Below are 18,780 nucleotides of genomic sequence, written 5' to 3' on the forward strand. Positions count from 1 at the left end.
TTGATTTTTAAAAAATATTTTTATTGATTTCAGAGAGGAAGGGAGAAGGGAGAGATAGAAACATCAATGATGAAAGAGAATCATTGATCAGCTGCCTCCTGCATACCCCCTATTAGGGATCGAGCCTGCAACCCAGGTATGTGTCCTTGCCTGGAATCGAACCTGGGACCCTTCAGTCCGCAGGCCAACGCTCTATCCGCTGAGCCAAACCAGCAAGGGCTGTAGTTTGATTTTATAAATGTAATAACAACAATAATAATTATATAAATGGAGCCACTTAAAAATGGAGCCAGAGCTGTCACCCTAAAGGAGTTACCTTTCATGTCTTTCCCTCTCAAACCTTTAGAATGTTAAAACAGAGCAAAAGTGCCCTAATCGGTTTGGCTCAGTGGATAGATCATCGGCCTGCGGACTCAAGGGTCCCAGGTTTGATTCCGGACAAGGGCATGTACCTTGGTTGCCGGCACATCCCCAGTAGGGGGCATGCAGGAGGCAGCTGATCAATGTTTCTAACTCTTTACCCCTCTCCCTTCCTCTCTATAAAAAAATCAATAAAATATATATTTTTAAAAATAAATAAAAATAAAACAGAGCAAAAGCCCTAACTGGTTTGGTTCAGTGGATGGAGTGTTGGCCTGTGGTCTGAAGGGTCCCAGGTTCAATTCTGGTTGCCGGCTTCATCCCCAGTAGGGGTGAGCAAGAGGCAGCCGATCAATGACCCTCTCTCATCATTGATGTTTCTATCTCTATCTCTCTCTTCCTCTCTGAAATCAATAAAAATATATTAAAAGGAGAAAAAAACCACAGGACAAAATAACCTTAAGACTGGGCCTAAAGCAACATTGTGCCCCAAAGAACTGTTTGCAAAGATAACAAAAAAGCAGATATATGACTACAGGACTGAAAATTTAAAACATAGTTTAGAATTAGTATCACTATGTTAGCTCATCTGCACCAACAGAAAAGCATTCCTTTTATTGCTAGAATTGTTCACCTTCCCTTTCTCATAAATATCCCTTGCCTTTGTCTCCTAATCGGAACACTGGTTGGGTTTCTGTCTGAATCAGTGCTTCCCAAATAGCTATTCTTTTTTTTTTTTTTAATATATTTTATTGATTTTTTACAGAGAGGAAGAGAGAGGGATAGAGAGTTAGAAACATCGATGAGAGAGAAACATCGATCAGCTGCCTCTTGCACACCCCCTACTGGGGATGTGCCCGAAACCAAGGTACATGCCCTTGACCGGAATCGAACCTGGGACCCTTGAGTCCGCAGGCCGATACTCTATCCACTGAGCCAAACCGGTTTCGGCAAATAGCTATTCTTTTGGATCTCAAATAAATGCTTGTTGCCTCTCACTTTGGCCTTTATTTTCAGGTTAACAGTGTTATAACTGTTAACAATTCAGATGTATAGTATATAGGCTTTCCTTTGTACTCTTGTCCTGGATTCCACATTGAGGCAAGACTGTTTATAATTGTGTCTGTCTCTCAATTTCAAACTCAACAGCGATGTGCAAGTCTGATTTATTTCCTTATTCCCAACATTGATGTAGGCCTAGTAAGTATCATGCAATAATAATTCTTAAGTAACTGCTGTGTGTTAAGCACTGTTCTAGGCATGGGGTGTTGGTATAGAGGTGAGCAAGACAACCCAAAAAGTAATGTGGCTCACCTTCTATTGGGGGGAGATAGATAATATACAATTAACAAATAAATAAAGGTGATTGCTGATAAATGCAATATAGGGTGAGTTACAGAAAACAACAGGGGTAGAGTTATGGAGAAGGGCTCTTTGTGATGTAGGCTAGATGACCAGGAACCACTTGTCTGAAGAAGTGACATTTGAGTCCAGACTTAAATAGTAGAAGCCAGCCATGTAATGAGTCATTCCAGGAAGAAGGAAAGACAAGTGCAAAGGCCCTGAGGTGGGGATACAGGGACACACAAGGCTAGAACAAATGAATGATCGAGGGAGAGAATGTTATGAGATCTAAGAAGTGGGAAGAACCTTTGGCCTGGGGCAGGGAGCTTGAATTTTTCTTCTAAGTTTGGTGGAGAGCCATTGGAAGAGGGTGAAGTGGCTGGGATGAGGGTGAAGTGGACAAATTCAGAATGTTTTGAAGGCAGAGCCAACAGCAATCCAATCCAGATGAATTGAAGGGTGAAGGGTGGCTGAGGGAAAGAGAGAAATTGAGGCCGAGACCTAGGTTTGGGGCATGAAAATCAGAATGGGTGAGTTACCTTACATAAGGAGTAGAGTTGGAAGAAACCAAGAGTTCAGTTTTGAAAGTGTTCGGTTTGACATAGCTATCAGACTGGACACTGTTGGCTATAAGTCCCAAACCCTGGGGAAACATCAAAGCTAGAGTTGTAAATTTGGGATACAACAGCAGAGAGATGGTGTTTAAAGCATGAGACTGGGATTTGTGAGGGTCCTAGTGCTAGCAGGAAAGAGATTGTGCGCTCAAACTGAGTAATGGATGAGAAATTAATAGAGTCGGTTTACAGAGGTGGAGGGAGACAATCAAAGCATTGTTCACACCCTGGGTTAGAAGCCAGGAGCTCATACCACGCCTTGGCCTTAGAGAGAGGGAGAAAGAAAAGAGAGAGAGAGAGAGAGAGAGAGAGAGAGAGAGAGAGAGAGAGAGAGAGAGAGATATCAAGCTGTGCTGAGCTGCTGCCTACAGTGGAGGGACACAGCCAACTTTGTCCATCTGAGGGCACCGGGGATTAACATGCTGGCCTCACTCTCCTCTCCCCATTAGCCAACCCCAATGGAAGCCAGAGGGGAAAGAAGCTGTGGATGTAGATGAACAGAAGGCTGAAAGGGGGTGCTCTGGAGATAGGAGGAAAACCAGGAGAGGTGGTATTCCTGGAGATCAAGGAGCTAGAGAGGAAGTCAGAGGGGAGCCAGTGGCTGGGTCTGACAAATGAATGTCATCAGTGTCCTTGGATGGAGAAAGCTCAGTGGGATGGGGGACCAAGAGCAGAATGAGCATGGCTGGAGGAGGGCCAGGGGTGATAAAATGGAGAGGCCACTGTAGAGACATCTCTTCCCAGAAGCACAGCTTTAATCCTCATCACCTCTCAAGAAAACTGAGCTTTGGAGAAGGCTGGTACCTTGCTCAGGTTATCAGTGGGATGGAACGCAGGTGAGCCCGATTCCAATTAGGCCAATGGGGTCAGAGGGAAGAAGGAGGTCAGATGGTCAGAGGGAGGAGAGCAGCAGTTTGAGATTGCAACCCAGGTGACAGCTGAATGAGAGAGTGGAAAGAGAAAGGAGTGGCCAAGGAAGGCAGGGTTGGGGGAAGGAAGGGTCAGAGTTGGACAGATTATTGGGGGTTTCTGAGGCTGGGTGTCCCCACCACTTTCTCTAGGTAATTACAGCTTTCTTCCTGGTCACCCTAGAATGGTCAGGGCAGGAGGGCGGATTTGGAGAGAGCCTGGGGAAAAGAATTGTCAATGTCCCTGGGCGTGGATCTCCCAGGGAGAGGGCCAGGATCTGGCCCTAGCTTCAGGGAGCTGCTACCTCCTGCGAACCTGGATTCCTCTCTGGGCCTTCCCAGCTGCCTGAGCCCAAGATAACTGGCGCACCGGGTCTGTCCCTCCTTCTCCCTTCCTTCTGGGAATGCAGTTGGCCAAGGATACTTTGAGGACTTTTCCGGGAGAAGGTGAAGGAAAGAAGCATCTGAGCTTGGCGCGAGTGGCCACCGCTGGGAGCCTAGCTGAGCCCAGGAACTTGTCGCCCATGCTCCTGGCGCCCCCTCCAGCCTGAGCTGTGCGCCGCAGGGGTGGAACGTGATGGACAGCCCAGAGGCCAGGGCGTCGCTGCTCTCTGGCACCGGCTGGGCGGGGGCTGGCAAGGCCCCAGAAAGATGTCTTCCGGGGATACCCCTACCAGCGGGCCAGTGGCTCAGAGGCCCAGCTCGGTGTATGGCTGGGGCCACGCCTCCATGGGGATGAAAAGGTGCCAGGGTGGCGCCCAGTGTGTGAAACGGCACCCAAACTGTCCCCCTCCCCCAGGTAGTGGACGGAGTCTAGGGAAGTCCAGTGCCCTGAGCTGACCCGAAGAAACGCGCCAGTGGACAAAATCCGGTGCCCCGCCGCGGCGCTCTGGCCCCGAGGGCGGGGCCAGGGCGGGGCCGGAGCCCTCTGGGCAGGTGCAGGGGGAGGTGCCCGGCCCTGCCCTGCCCCGAGGGGCCGTTCTGGGAGGCCAGAGGCGGGTCAGAGAAACCGCCGGTGCGGGCGACGCCCTGGAATCCGCGGGCGGAGACTCCGGTCACAGGTGCCGCGCAGGGCACTGTGTCCCAGCTGTGGGCATCAAAACTCCGGCGCTGAAAACTCAGGCTTCTGGGCTGCTCGCAACTCTCAATTCCCGACACCAAGGCTCCCAGGCCGGAGAGTGGCGCCCTGGGGTCGCCGGAAGAGCGGGGCCGAGAGCCCCCGGGGTCAGACAGCGAAGTCCCTGGGCCTGGACAGGTCACCGCGGTGCCCAGGCCAGGCGGCGAGGAACCCGTGCCCTCTGCAGAGCAGGACGCGGAGACCCCCGAGCAAGCTAGCGAAGTCCTCCAGCCATCAGCGGGGCAGGGCGCGGAGCTCCCGGGCCATGCCCACCTGGGAGCTGTGAGACTCCTGGGCCAGGCAGCGACGACTCGGAGCCAGCCGAAGCGCGAAGCGCCGCGGGTCCCGGGGCAGTGTACAAGTCGGGGTCCCGAGACCTGTCCCTCCGGGTTAGACTCGGAAGCTCCCCAGCAGCGTTTTCTACTGCGCCCGGATACTCCCCCTAACAGCCCGCAGAAGAGCCGCTCATGGAGACGCCCATCGAGCGCGAAATCCGCCGCAGCTGCGAACGTGAGGAAAGCCTGCGCCGGAGCCGGGGCCTGAGCCCGGGCCGCACGGGCCGCGAACTCGTCGAGCTGCGCCTGCGGCCGGTGCTCAACCTGCCGGGCCCGGGCCCCGCGCTCCCGCGGGCGGTGGAGCGCGCGCGAGCGGGCGCGCAGATGCAGCGAGACATCGAGCGGGAGGCTCACCGGCAGGCGGCGCTAGCGCGCCCCGCGCCCCCGGAACCGCGCCCCCGGCCGCCTCCGCAGCCGCTGGGCGAGCTCAAACGCTTCTTCGAGGCCGCGGGTGGGGGCGGCTCCTCGCCCGCAGCGGAGGACGGCGCTGGCCCGCAACGGCTGCGGGAGCCGGTAAGCCTGTCGCATTTGGCCGTGCAGAGCCGGTGCCCGGTGCTGGCGCGCGCACCGCCGCCCGTCGCGCCGTCACTGCTGGAGCAGGAGGTGCGCGAGGCGCAGGAGCGCGAGCGGGAGCTGCAGCGCCAGAGGCTTAGCGTCTATGGCACCGCCGAGGTCAAGGAGCCCGCGCCGAGCCTAATGGGTAAGCCGCCCGCACCGGGACGCCGGGGCTCCCCGGGGCTCCAACCGCTCTCACTGACCGCCCAACTCCAGTGGCCCCTTTTCTGGCTCTCTGGGGGTTTCCCCCTGGTTCCCAGATACCTGGGGCCCCCTCTCAACTTTCCGTTCCCTGTTCACCCCTTCCGGGCTGCCCCCTCTCTGTGCTTCACTCCCTACTTGGAGTGGTCATCCCAGATACACCTCGCCTAGGATCGCGGTGGGGGAAGGGAAGACTCAGATGTCTTCCTGTTTTGGGGGTCCCAGGAAACCCTGCCTGGGTTCTGCCACTCCCGGATCGTCCTGAATTTTCGCGTCCCTCCTCCCTCAGAATAGAAGCTTCCAGGGGACGGTGGTGTGTGTGTGTGTGTGTGAACACCTGTGTGTGTTTAAGGGGTGCGGCCTGCCTCCTTTGTCCCGGCCGCCTCCGGCTGGTGAGAGGAGGGGCGACCCCGGCTGAGTGCCCCTTTCCCCGCAGCGATCAGGGGCGATGGAAAACTGGCGGTGATCTGGCCTCCCCGCAGAAAGGCTTCGGAGAACGGCCTGGAACAGGTGGGTTCCCCTTTATCACTCTTTCCCCCACCACACGCCCCCGCGGCACCAGGACGCTGGGCCGAGGAAAGCGCATCCCCGCGCCCCCTGGGAAGTCCCTCTGGGCTAGGACACAAAGTTCCCGGAGCGGCTCCGGGCTGACGAGGAGGAGGTGGTCCTGGGGCCCACACCGCCCCACCCTACTCCTGGGTGTTCTGACTGGCCCTTCTTCCCAGGAGGAGCGGAAGCCTTGAGGTTAGAGCAGGCTGGGATCCCCGGCCGAACGTGACCTGCCCGTCAGAGGACCGGGACCAGAGGAGCCCAAGAGTGCTCTCCGGATAAGCAGAAGTCCTGAAGAAGGACCAGCGGTCTGCGCCAGGGAAGATGAAATCTACCAGCCCATCCTTGAACTTCATTTTGTGAAATTGATTAGTTTCTGCTACCAAACTGTAATTTTCCATTGGCAAATACCACTACAACCACCTAGCCAATGGAGCTGCCCAGCCCTTCTCCACCTAACTGAAAACCGAGCTAGCCTCTCCCTCCGGCCTTGACTGGGGTCACCGCCTCGGCTTCCCCATCCCCCAATAAAGTCCCTTCTTTCTGGGTAGTGCAGGCTATTTTATTCTGGGTCCTCTTGGTCTGGGTGAGGCGGGAGCGTGGCGAGCGGAGCAGAAAGCAGCAGGAGGCGCCGACGGTAAGGCGGAGTGTGCTCTCAACGCGCGGTTCCTGGGCTGCTGGTCTCCCACGGCCCTGCCCGGGTCCTTATGCCCCCTGGCGGCGCGGGCGCAGACTGCGGCATTCGGATCAATGACCTCACGCCCTCCTTTCCAGACTTCGTCAACATTTATGGGTGCCAGCAGCATGCTCTGCGCTGGGCGCTGGCTAGACAGAAGTGATAAGAGGTTGTTCCTGCCCTTGGGATGTAAACAATAACCACAAAAGAAGAAGAAAAAGAAAAAAATGAGGGTACAGTCTCCTTAGCAGGGCACATAAGGCCAGTGATCGCAAACCTCACATGCCTGTGGCCCCAGGCAAATATTAAGGAGAGAGATGAGGGGTGCTTGAAAACAAAATGCCTAGGTTGAACGGGCTGGTAAGTAAGTGTTCCTCCAACACAGCAGCGCTACCAATGAGTGGGTTAAGTGGTGCCAGAGCTTCTGCTTCTCAAAAGCAATGGAAACCGGGGCTTTAAAAGAGAATCTACTAAACTTTAAATAACTGTGACTATTTAGAAAACTTTTAAAACAGGGTGAGTGTGTGTGTGCAGGAGGAGACAGCAAGCAACACCTGTCTGCAGTAGGGCTTGTGGTTCATTCTCTCTGTTCCCCTTGAATGGACTTGAAATTCTGTGAACACCCCAAGTCTCTGCAGTTATATTCTGTGGTTTTAGTGGACCAGCTTCTTAGGGTGCAGTGAGACTCAGAAACGCTTGAGACTCGGGGAACGTTTTTAGAATAATTGTTTAAACCCCTGGATTTGTCCAAGTCTGTACACCCTGAGTCTAGCAACAGGCTGGAACCTGCATAGGGACAACAAATGGTTAATGAAGGATGGAAGAATGCTTGCTCATACAGCATTGCACGCCAACCGCAGCTCAGCCCACCACCTGACCCCATTATCAGCACAATGACCTCGTACCTGACAGTGACTATGGGAGGTCGAGAGAGAAAGGCAGGAAGGTCAGCAGTGCCGAGGTGGAAATGGAAACACCCAGAGCCAGTTAATTCCCAGAAGGGCAGCTAAGGACTAAGCATGTAAAGTATTGACAGGGTGGCTTAAGTATGGACCGTGTTTCTTAAACGTTCCTGCAAGTTAAAATCACCAGAGGCACCCTTATGCCAAGCAAATCAGACTCTGAGGAAGGCCTCGGCATCAGTAAAGCTCCCCAGGTGCTTTCAACATGGAGCCAAGTTTGAGAGCCATGATGTAGATATAGGCCAGAAGTTCTCAAAGCAGGCTGGCACTGCTTGGGAACTTGTTAAAAATACACGTGCTTGGGCCCCATCCCAAACTGGATCAAAACTTCCATGTAGCCTTAACTGATTTGGCTCAGTGGATAGAGCGCTGGCCTGCGGACTGAAGGGTCCCAGGTTCGATTCCAGTCAAGGGCATGTACCTTGGTTGCGGGCACATCCCCAGCAGGGGGTGTGCAGGAGGTGGCTGATCGATGTATCTAACTCTCTATCCCTCTCCCTTCCTCTCTGTAAAAAATCAATAAAATATGTTTTTAAAAAAACAACTTCCATGTAATTCTCAGGGATGCTAAAGTTGGAGAATCATGAGTGTAGACCAGTGATGGGCAACCTTTTGAGCTCGGTGTGTCAAACTTCCCCAAAAAACTGAGCATAACTCGGGTAGTGTGTCACTTTGAGGAAAAAAAAAAAACATTATTTCGCAAATGTTTCATCCTCGGCATGCGGCCGCCTCAGCGGCCACGTGTCATCAGAAATGGCTACGCGTGTCAGTGCTGACATGCGTGTCATGGGTTCGCCATCACTGGTGTAGACAGTTCTCCAGGAACAGGACCCAGGAAATCAAGCCTGTTTCCTTCCTCTCCCAGTACTGCCATCACCCACTGGAAACCATTAGTCTTCCGTGGCCTGTGTACTTGCCTTATGGGAGACAGTCTAAAGCTGCATGTGGCTAATCAGAATTGAGATGTACTGTAAGTGTAAAATACCAGATTTCAAAGGCTTAGTACCAAAAAAAGGGGGGGGGATATCTCATTAATACTTTATTTTTAAAAAATTATATTTTTATTGATTTCAGAGAGGAAGGGGAGAGAGAGAGACTGACCCACAACACGGGTATGTGCCCTGACCGGGAATCAAACAGTGACTTCCTGGTTCATAGGTCGAAACTGAAACACCAAGCCAAGCCGGCCGGGATCATTAATATTTTCTTACATTAATTATATGTTGAAATAATATTTTGGAGATATTGAGTTAATTTAAAATTTCACTAAAATTAGTCTGGCCTTTTAAAAAAATGTGGCTACTATAAAATTTGAAATTACACACGACTCACACCTTATATTTCTACTGAACCAGGCTAGTCTACAATTGGGAGAAATCTCACAGGAGCTTTTAGTATTAGGGAGCTTCAGAACCCCTTTGAATTCATTCGGCACCTGGGCTGTGGATTAAAAAATCCTTGATACAATCAGAAATTGTCACCAAAAAAAGCCCCATTCCCCCAAAAACAAGGGTTTTGGTGTCCAATCCTGAGTCAGTTAACGCCTCATATCCGTTTGTGTCATCTGTACAGTGGGGCTTATAAATACAATGTTCCAGGGACTATTAGGTAAGCGAGTGCCTTGCTCAAAGCATCAGAGCAGGTCTCTCCTCTGAAAAGGCGGGGGTGGAGGGGACCAAAAGGCATTTCTTAGTTTAAAGGGCGTAACTTGCAGCTGAGCAACACATGGTCAGGAATGGCACTCCTCACCTCACCAGGGACCAGTTGCGATGACAAGAACCCAGCTCCGGTCCAGGCTCCGCTACTTGCTCGCTGTAGCTTTGAACAGGTGAGTCCAACTGTCTCAACCTGGGGTTCCCCTCCAGTCCAAGGTTGGGTGAGGCTTTGGAGATCCAAAGTTGTAGTTCTTTGCAGCTCTCCCACCTCACCTGCGCCCATGACATACCGAGGGGTACAGCGACCTACCCGGTCCGGGACCCAAAAGCTACAAGATCTAATCTTGGCTCTTAGGAAACTAATCAAGAGCTCTTATCCTGGGGCACGTCTGGAAATAAGGTGTTTTACGTTTCAAAGAAATCACTTCCGGGTCAAAATAGGCAAGTGGGCGTGACCCTGGGGGTCCCTTCTCACACATACATATCCCCCCTCCCCCCCAACGGGCGTAGAGTTTCCCGGCTACCCGAAAGTTGCGGTTTTCTGGGTTCCGGTTGTTGACAAGCACCGCTACTTCCCTTTTTGCTGCACGTACGCCTTTGCACATGCCCAGAGCTCTGGTCCGCCGATCCACGGAACACGGTTTTATTACAAAAAACTACATTTCCCAGAAGACGGCGCGAGTAGGCGGGGCTTCATCGCCCGAGAGGAGGGGAGCGGCGCTCGAGTGGACTCTGAGTTTGTGACCTCTTTCTTTTATTTAACACAAAAATGGTGTATCCGCAAGCAGGGCCCCGCGGCCGGGGCAGACCCAGTGCGGATGGACCAGCGCGGCCTGGCCCCTTAGAAGGTGAGGCCGAGCTGCCCTTGGAGAACGAGTGAGCCCCTCCCTTGCCCTGCCCCTCTCCTGGAGTTTGGAACTGTCAGGCTTCAGCTCCTACCCTTTCCCAGGTTCAGGACCCCTGTGTGTCCCACGCTGTGGGCCCGGCCGCGCTCGGGGGCCGGGCCGGGCCTGCCTGGCCTGTGAGGATTTGCACCAGCAGGTCGGTGGCTAGCATGTGAGATGGCTCCTCGAAGCCGATGGTCAGCAGCTGCTGGTAATCTCCGGACGGCTGCGGGCACAAAATCCTGGGGGCCCAGGACAGACAGGGCTGGACGTGAGCGCCCTCTGCTTCTCGGGAGCCTCTCCCCTTGGGTGGGACTGAAAGAGGCTGGACTGAAAGAGGCTTTGTTTCAGCTGGTGGGGGAAAGTGGTTTCCTTGTTGATGAGAAACCTAGAGGGTACTTGTTCTGGGAGGCTGAACTACGCATCCCTCATTTGACCAATCATCTAGCTGCTGTGTGCCCTTGGGCAGGTAATCTCTCTGGGCACCTGTTTCCTTCTTTGTAAAAGCGGGCTAGTCGTATAGACCTAACTGGGTTTTACATAAAGCAGTTTTCAGAACATAATAAAATGCTATCGTTATTACCAAGGGAAACAATGTTGGGGGAGGTAGACGGTCTTTGGTAGGGTTCTGCCCCTCCCTCCAGAGCCCACGCCCACCTTGCCATGGCCCTAGCTCCTACCAGGAATAAAGATCATCCTCGGCTGGTCCTAGGGGCACCCATCGGCCGATGGACCACAGCTTCTGAATCTGGGGACAAGAATTGGCCGGACTCTTGCCTGTGTCTTCCCATGTGTCTCGATAGCACAGGAAGTAGCTGGGAGGGGAAGAGGCAGCAATTAACGAGTGAGCAGTTTCCTAGCTTCTTCAGTTGAGGGCTTTAATTTTGGAGGTGAGGTAGAAACTCATCAGAAGTTGCCTTCAAGTTCTCAGATAGGGATGTGACATAATACTGAGGCCTTTTCTCTCTGCCAGACTACTTTTAAGATGAGGACTTTTATTTTGATTGGGGGATGACTTTTTTAAAAGGCAAGGATGGCCTTTCAAAGGTCCTTGGTTTCCTGTTTGACTTTCCACACCTCAGTGGTGGTGGTGGTGGTGGTGGTTCAGAGGCCCATACTGTCATTCTCCATAGAGGGGGTAGGGACTTTGATTCTGGTAAGGGGACTCACTAATCCACATGGGAATCTTGCCCCCGGCTGCTGGGGTCTGGGGTAGTTTCCAGGTTCCAGCGCATCTTCTTATAGAGGTACCGGGGGAAGCGGCTGGTGGTGTAGGCAGCAGGGGCACAGTATCTGAAGATGGACACCTCGTGGGAAGGGCTGATGGAGAACTTCCCACAGAAGAAGCAGGAGATGCTGGGAAGAGATGGGAGAGTGGGGAAGGCGGTTGTGCCCCAGACCCTTCTACCCTCTGCCAATCCCAGTCTCCCACCCTATTACCTTAGGGGGTCTGTCTCTTCCAGTTCCACAAACCCAAACGATGCATACATGAGCACCAGCTGTTCCAGTCGCAGGGTCAGCTGTTGGGAGATCTCCAGCAGCTGCATGGAAGAGGAGGCAGCCTAAGATTAGCTGGCCTGCCAGGAGCACCTGCCCTTCCCCCACCCTCCGCCAGGCCTGAGGGATGAGGAAAGGGGTCTAGGGAACTGCCCCCACACACCCCCTTTCGAACCAGCTCCTGCAGGGCTCCATAGATGGGAGGCACACTCCTTGCAGCTGCCTCCAGGTACAGGAAGTAGGGTTCACACATCTTTAAGAAGGTGGGCATGGCCTTTGCCAGCTGTTCCTTTTGAACTCGGTCCCTGCTGAAGGGAGAAGAAGACCTTTGCTTAGAATCTCTTATCACCCCTCATTTCTCCCATTCTACCCAACCCCCCACTTTTATCCCTGGTCTGGACCTCCGGTACACCCTCTCCACCCCCACCCCCCACCCCCACTCCAGGTCTTTCTTTGTCAGAGCATCTTCCAGGACAACCCTGCCTCACAACTATTTGGAACACCTGGTAAAATGCTGACACCCGAGTCCCATGACTTTTTTTTTTTGCAGGGTGGAACCCAGAAACCTAGGGTTTAAACAGCCTCCCAGAATCAGTCCCTTTTTCCTTGGGCTGGAATCACATTCTCCCTTTTGGTCTCAAACTGGTAGCCAGCGGGCCAAATCTGGCTCAGATGGGTTTTGTTTAGGCTGCCCAGGGTCCAAAACCTAAGTAAGCCTTCAGTTAAAAACCGAAAAAAGTCCTAGAGATTTGGCAAACTGGTGCCCACATAATAGCAGGTACTCCCTAACCCCAAATAGCACACAGCCCTCATCACTCTTCCAAATTAGATTCCTCATCAGCTAACTTCATTCATTGCCTCTAGCTCCTAACGCTTTTACGTTTGCAACTCTGGTGTGTTCCACCTGCCTACCCAGTCACCTCTCTCCTGTTTCCTTATGTGCGGGGACCCTGGGACTCCGTCCAGCACTACCTGTAGAGCAAGTAGCTTTGGAAATCATCCGCCTTCTTGAGCAGGTAGCGGAGTTGTTCCGTGATGGGGCTGAACAAGGTGTCCAAGGGTAGGCGAGGAGGTGTGGGCCCCGGTCCCGGGGCCAGAGGCTCTGGGGAAGGCGTGGAAGGGGAGGCCTTGGGCAGTTGCCCCTGGACATCCTCCGGTTCCACTTGGGCTGGGTCCCCAGGTCGGCCAGAGGACGCCGACCACGCGGGGTCTCCGCAGGGTTGAGCCTCAGGTTCCAAGTCGTCCTGGGGCAGCGTTTCCCCAGTGCCGCCGGGGAGGATCGGGCCCACGAACCACTGCTCCGTAGCCATTGTGGGGCTGGAGGAAGGGATCTGAGACCTTTAAGTCTACACCACCCCGGTGGGCCACGGGTTCGACCCCGCCTGGGAACCTCTGATTCGCCCTGGGTCAGAGCGCAGCACCGTCCACCGCACTCCAGCCTCGACCGCTCTGCCAGCGGCGGAGCACCGCGCGGAGTTCACCTCGTTTGAATTTCAACACGTAGGAGGGGCGCGCCGCTGGGGTCCGCTTGAGCGCGCGCTCCAGCAATCCGCCAACGGAGGTGGGGTGGGGGCGACCTGGGCCGGCACTGGGGAGATTATGTCTTTGGGGTGCGGTCTGAGGGCCACCGCCTTTCTCTTGGAGGAGGCAGTTTCCTAGGGAGGAGGGGGTCTCCGCAGCGCATTCAAGCCCTGGGGCGCAGGAATATAAAGGAAGACACCTGCTCCCACCCGCAGAGCCTCCGACTTCAGGCCGGAATCGGTATTTTAAAAGCTAACGGAGTGCCAGGCGGGTGGTTGAGCCTGGACCTCTGAACCAAAAGGTCACCGATTCAGGGGACATGCCCGGGTTTCCCATTTGATGGCCAGGAGGCGTGTGCAGGAGGCAGCTGATGCATGTTTCTCTCTCATCCATGTTTCTACTATCCCTCTCCCTTCTTCTCTCCAAAATCAGTAAAAGCATATTAAAAAAAAAAAAAACTACTAATGGGAGTTGTCCTGACCGGTTGCTTAATGGTTAGAGCCTCAGCCCTCGAAAGGGTCTAGGTTCGATTCCAAGTCAAGGGCATGTACCTGTGTTGCAGGTTCCATCCAGCCCTGACAGGGACACCTGGGGGGAGGCAACCAATCAATTTCTCTCACATCTATGTTTCTCAATCTCTTTCTGCCCCACCTCCCTCCTTTCCACTCTCAAAAAAACAACAAAAAACGATGGGAAAAAATCCACCTGTGAGGGTTAACATAATAAATTAAAAAACTAATGTAGTTGAGAGCAACTGCATTAGAACTTAGAGGGACTATCTCATTTGATAAGCCAATCCCTTGTTCCTTTTATGGAGAGAGAACCTTGTAGCTTGGAGGTCCTGCCATGGACCCTGAACAGACCCCTGCTCCAACCGTTTTTTGTAGCTTGCAAGGCTGCCAGGTGTATACATATGAAGCCAAATACTTTAATTATACTTAAACGCTGGGTGAAGTGCTCACAGGTGTTGGGTCCCACCCTGTGTGACCCTGAGCAAGTGTCTTTGCTGTAGGGAGCCAGTTGCCTATCTGTAAAGTGATTTTTACAAGCTCTGCTTCATGGGGCTTCGGAGAGAACCACCAAGGAACTGTAAAGCTGTCAGCTGGTGTAGCTCAGTGGCTGAGCTTCAACCCATGAACCAGGTCATGGTTGGATTCCCAGTCAGGGCACATGCCTGGGTTACAACTGATCCTCAGTAGGGGGCATGCAAGAGGCAGCCAATAGGTGATTCTCATCATTGATGTTTCTATCTCTCCTTCTCTCTTCCTCTCTCTAAATCAATAAAAACCTATTTAAAAAAATAAATTCCGCCCTAACTGGTTTGGCTCAGTGAATAGAATGTCGGCCTGCGGACTGAAGGGTCCCGGGTTCGATTCCGGTCAAGGGCATGTGCCTTGGTTGCCGGCGCATCCCCATTCGGGGGTGTGTGCAGGAAACAGCTGATCGTGTTGCTCTCTCATCCATGTTTCTAACTCTCTATCCCTCTCTCTTCCTCTGTAAAAAGTCAATAAAATATATTTTGAAAAATATTTTTTTTTAAATAAAAAATTCCTTAAAAAAACCCACAAAAGCCTTGTTAACCGCTAGTCACTCAACAAACATTTAAGCACCTACTGTTACAGGCACTGTTCTGGGCATGGGGAGATGATAGAACTAAGCTAACATTCCTGTCCTTCTGGAGCAATCACTATTACAGCCGCTGCAAGGCAGCCCATTCACTACCTGGCTCCCTTCAAGAGCAATTCAGTACTAACCCGGCTCTCCCAGGAGGCTGGTACAGCTCTTCCAATACCTGCTTCCCCAACTCCATTGACAAAATGGGACTCCTGGCCTTTTTTTTCTTTTCTTTTCTTTTCTTTTTTTTTAAAACTTTATTTAAAAAATCTTCGGTGCAATATTAAAAAGCAATACAGCCAGCTGGAGCGACAACCAACAGAAAGAGTAGGGAAGACCCACTGATCTCACCCCACCCAGGGGATGGAGGCTGAGGGTAGACCAAGGAGGGGCCTGGTTGGTGGGGGAGGGAAGAAAGGCCACCCATCAAAATGAACAGGCAGAACAAATCATTTATATAGGAAACATCTGGCTGAACTAAAGATCTATGGGAGATAGGAAGCCCCCATTTCTTTTTTCTTTTTAAATGTCCTAGGTTGGGGGTGGCGGTGGGGATGGGCCTCCTGGGATGAAATGAGCAGGCCCTGTCCCACCCCACACTCCTCCATCAGGAAGTCTGGGATGTGCTCGATGCCAGATGTGTGTGTTGGGGAGACTCTGGGAAGAGATGAGTAGGGAAGGGTGCCCCGCACTGGAATCTGTTATGAGGGCCGAGAGTGTCCCTAGTCCAACCCCTGGACTCCAGGGGACTTGGGTAAGATGGGGCTAGAAAGGGTAGGGGCAGGGGTGAGACCGGACATTCAGCCTAGGAGGCCATCAGGGTCATCATCCTCAAAGTGGCCTTGCTGGAGCACCTTGATGTGGTGCTCGTAGATTTTCAGGGCTGGGCCAAGGCGGATGGACAGGCCGGTTAGCACATCTGTCCGCTGCATGAGCAGGAGAGACTTGCCATCTATTTCCTAGGTGGGACAGAGAGAGAGAGATGAGGGTCAGAGCAGACCCCCACTGCCGCCCTGGGACAGAGGAGGGAAACTGAGGTTTGAGAACTCACCTGTTCTTGGAAAGCTGTGGCCTGCTCCGGGAAGCCAGCCTCTGTGAAATATTCTACCACGTCCATCACTGTCCATTCCACAGGGTCAGCTGGCTTCTCTTTGCGCCCAGAACTGCAATGGACAAGAGGGAACCAGCGAACAGTGATGTTACTCCGGCTGTTACACACCCCTGGGCACCACCCTCTTGTCTCAAACATCCCAACTTACGGACAGCCAAAGGGGGTTCCATCGGCCCCAGGCAGGGCTGGTTTTCCTGGGGGCAAAGGCACGGGGGATGGGGAGTCTGGCCCAGTGGCAGCAGAGGCTGGAAAAGAAAAAGCATCTGCCTGTGACTTTGTCTTGGGGCTTAGTTCTTCCCCGCCAGGCTCCCTCCCCCACCCAGAGGGTTCCTTACCTGATCCCCCTTCCTTATTCATGGCTGCCATAGAGAACACCTGGCGGGTGCCACTGCCTGGTGCTGGCCCCCGCCCTTCATCCTGGCCCTGGTGAGGTCCACAAGGTGTCCACTCCTTGACCCTCTCCTTGGCACTCTGAGGGCCCCTCTCACCATTAAGCTGGTGATGCTGGGCACCTGCAGGACGGTCGCCCTCGGGTACCTCAGAGCCTTCAGACACATTGTCTTCATCATCTTCATCTTCATCATCATCTTCCTCCTCTTCCTTCTCGAGCAGTCGCTCTTCTCCACCTCTCTGGTGCCAAGGAGAGAGGCATGCAAAGTTAGCAGCTGTTCTGGCCATGGGCCCAGTCCCTGGGATCCAGGACTGAGCGGTGTACCTAACGGCCGCTTTTAATATCAACACGGACTAACTTCTACACATTTGCTCCGTGCCAAGCTCTGTGTTAATAAAGCCCCCAGCAACCAAATCTCATTAAACTCGCTCAACCCCAAGAGGTCGCTACTGTTGTTAAGTTTTACACGGGAGGAAACTGAGGCTCGGAAAGATTAAGTCACTTACCAAGGTTGCTACACGCTGAATCTGTAGGGAAGCCGCACAAAGCCCAAGCTGCCCGGTTCCTCCCGGGACTTGCACCCCCAACATCAAGTTCACCAGCACCTGCCCACCGCGCGGCGCCTTCCCTACCCAGCGCGCTCACCTTGCTCCGAGACGCGCGGGCGCTGGCAGCCGTCGGCGCTCGTCCAGGCCTATCCCCGCGGGGCAGCGCGAGCGCTCCGAGACGGGTGCGCTCTAGGCGGCCTCGCGCCGCCGCCTCCTCCTCCAGTAGCCCCTGCACACGGCCACGGGTCAGGCGGCCACCGGCACCGCCGCTGCCCCCGAGGTAGCGCACGACTTCCCGCAGGCTCACGGGCCGCGCAGGGCCGCTGGCCCGCGCCGCGCCCCCCTCAGGCGGCTGCTGTGGCTGCGGCGGCGGCGGCTGCTGCTGCTGCTGTGGCGGCGCCGGCGGCTGTGGCGGTGGCGGCAGTGGCGGCTCCCGGGCGGCGACGGCGGGCGGGGGGGCGCGACGCGGGCCGGTCGGAGGCGCCACTGCCAGAGGAGCGGCGGTCGCGGGCGGCGGCGCGGCCAGGGGCGCGGCCCGCTGCGCGCGGGGGCCCGGCTGCACGGGGCCGGGCGAGGGGGGCGCTGTAGTGGCGGCGGCCGCGGCAGCCGCGCGGGGCGCCCGGGCTGGGGCGGCGGCAGCGACGGGCGCGGGCGGCGGCGGCGGGGCGGGCGTGGGCGGCGGCGCGGCGGCCGGGCCCCCGCGAGGGGCGCGCGGCGGGGCCGGCGGGGTAGCTCCGCGCCGGGGTGGCTGGACGCGCGCCGCGTTGCGGTACGAAATGCTCCCCTTGTAGCTGACCCGGAGAACGGCGCGCTGCTGGATCAGTTTCTCGAGCTCGGCGCGCGTGCGCTCCGGCTCCGGGCCGTGCCGCCGCCGCACCATCCGGCAGATGCGCTCCAGGTCCGGCCGCGCCTTGCGCGAGCGCAGCGAGTCGATGGTGTCCAGGATCCACTCTTGGTAGTGCGGGGAAGCAGCGGACGACGAGGTAGCGGCCGCTGTGGTGGCGGCCGCCGCCGTCTCCGGCGGGGGTAGGGCCGGGGGCCCCGCCATACCTCCCGCCCGGCCCGGCTGCACCGTGCGCGCTGCCTCCCTCCCAGCGCGGCGCCCCCCTCCCGGGCTCCCCTCCCTCTGCCGCTGCCCGCCTCCTCCTCCCCCCCCTCGGGGGGGCGCAGCGCCTCGGCGGAGCGGCGGCGGCGCTGCTGTTTCTTTGCAAAAAAAAAAAAAAGAGAGAGAGAGAGAGAGCGAGAAAGAGAGAGAGAGAAAACAGTGAGAGAGAAAGAAAAGAGAGAAAAAAATATATGCACACACTCGCACGCACGCACACACACACACAGACCCGCTTCTGCTGGGCGCGCGCGGGGCCGGGGATGCGAGGGAGGAGGGGAGCGCAGCCGGCCCCTCCCCGCCGCTGCCGCCGCCGCCGCCGCCGCCGCCGCACGCGCGCCCTGCGCCCGGGACACTCCGGCCCCCCTTCCTTCCCTCCCTCCCTCCACCCCGCCGCCCGCCTTCCTCCCTCCCACCCCCACGCGCCCGCTTTTAAGGTGGAGCCCGGGCCCCCCGCCCGCCCCCTTTACCCTGCGCTCTTGCTCACTCCGACCCCCCCCTTACAACTCCCGCGCGCTTTTTAAGGAGGCGCCGCGGAGTTGGCGCCGGGGCGGGGGCGGGGGAAAGCGGCGGGCGGGCGGGGGGGGGGAGGGGAGGGCCTGGGGGAGGGGAGAGGGGGCGGGCGGGGCGGACGGGCGGCGCTCGGCCGCCCTCCAGCCATTGGGCGCAGGACCCAGACGTCCCCGGCGCCCAGCCCCCATCTCCACGCCTCCGAGGCGCGCTCCGCTCTCGGGACCGCACTTACCGGGAACTCGCCGCTCGCGGGCCGGGCTGCCGCGCTTGCTGGGCGCGCAGAAACCTTTGAGCCGCCGCCACTCCAGGGGCCCTAGGGCGCG

General features: G+C 55.7%; 3 protein-coding genes across 6 annotated transcripts; 1 reads left to right on the forward strand and 2 right to left on the reverse strand.

Annotated features, from left to right (window-relative positions):
- The first annotated feature begins 4,219 nt into the window (after positions 1–4,219).
- MISP3 (MISP family member 3) lies at positions 4,220–6,533 on the forward strand. Its single transcript, XM_008157906.3, has 3 exons — positions 4,220–5,378; positions 5,871–5,944; positions 6,160–6,533. The coding sequence occupies exons 1-3, from the start codon at positions 4,811–4,813 to the stop codon at positions 6,175–6,177; spliced, it is 660 nt and encodes a 219-aa protein (XP_008156128.1). The 5' UTR covers positions 4,220–4,810; the 3' UTR covers positions 6,178–6,533.
- A 3,653-nt stretch (positions 6,534–10,186) lies between these two features.
- On the reverse strand, positions 10,187–13,091 carry C6H19orf67 (chromosome 6 C19orf67 homolog). The gene is made up of 6 exons (XM_008157972.3): positions 12,630–13,091; positions 11,821–11,965; positions 11,601–11,701; positions 11,331–11,516; positions 10,841–10,975; positions 10,187–10,402 (listed from the first exon to the last, which is right to left on the reverse strand). The coding sequence occupies exons 1-6, from the start codon at positions 12,965–12,967 to the stop codon at positions 10,228–10,230; spliced, it is 1,080 nt and encodes a 359-aa protein (XP_008156194.2). The 5' UTR covers positions 12,968–13,091; the 3' UTR covers positions 10,187–10,227.
- A 1,667-nt stretch (positions 13,092–14,758) lies between these two features.
- SAMD1 (sterile alpha motif domain containing 1) lies at positions 14,759–18,454 on the reverse strand. 4 transcript variants are annotated; one of them, XM_054717362.1, is made up of 6 exons: positions 18,177–18,301; positions 16,940–18,045; positions 16,392–16,533; positions 16,052–16,148; positions 15,844–15,955; positions 14,759–15,751 (listed from the first exon to the last, which is right to left on the reverse strand). In XM_054717362.1, exons 2-6 carry the CDS (start codon positions 17,888–17,890, stop codon positions 15,593–15,595), a joined length of 1,461 nt encoding a protein of 486 aa, XP_054573337.1. In that variant the 5' UTR covers positions 17,891–18,045; positions 18,177–18,301; the 3' UTR covers positions 14,759–15,592. The 4 variants fall into 4 exon arrangements, with proteins under 4 accessions (XP_054573337.1, XP_054573336.1, XP_054573335.1 ...); XM_054717361.1 differs by lacking the exon at positions 18,177–18,301 and adding an exon at positions 18,415–18,454 and having other exon boundaries at positions 14,760–15,751; positions 16,239–16,533; XM_054717360.1 differs by having other exon boundaries at positions 14,760–15,751; positions 16,239–16,533.
- Positions 18,455–18,780: the final 326 nt, after the last annotated feature.

This window comes from Eptesicus fuscus, chromosome 6, assembly GCF_027574615.1.
Source record: "Eptesicus fuscus isolate TK198812 chromosome 6, DD_ASM_mEF_20220401, whole genome shotgun sequence".
In the NCBI taxonomy this organism is placed as follows: domain Eukaryota; kingdom Metazoa; phylum Chordata; class Mammalia; order Chiroptera; family Vespertilionidae; genus Eptesicus; species Eptesicus fuscus.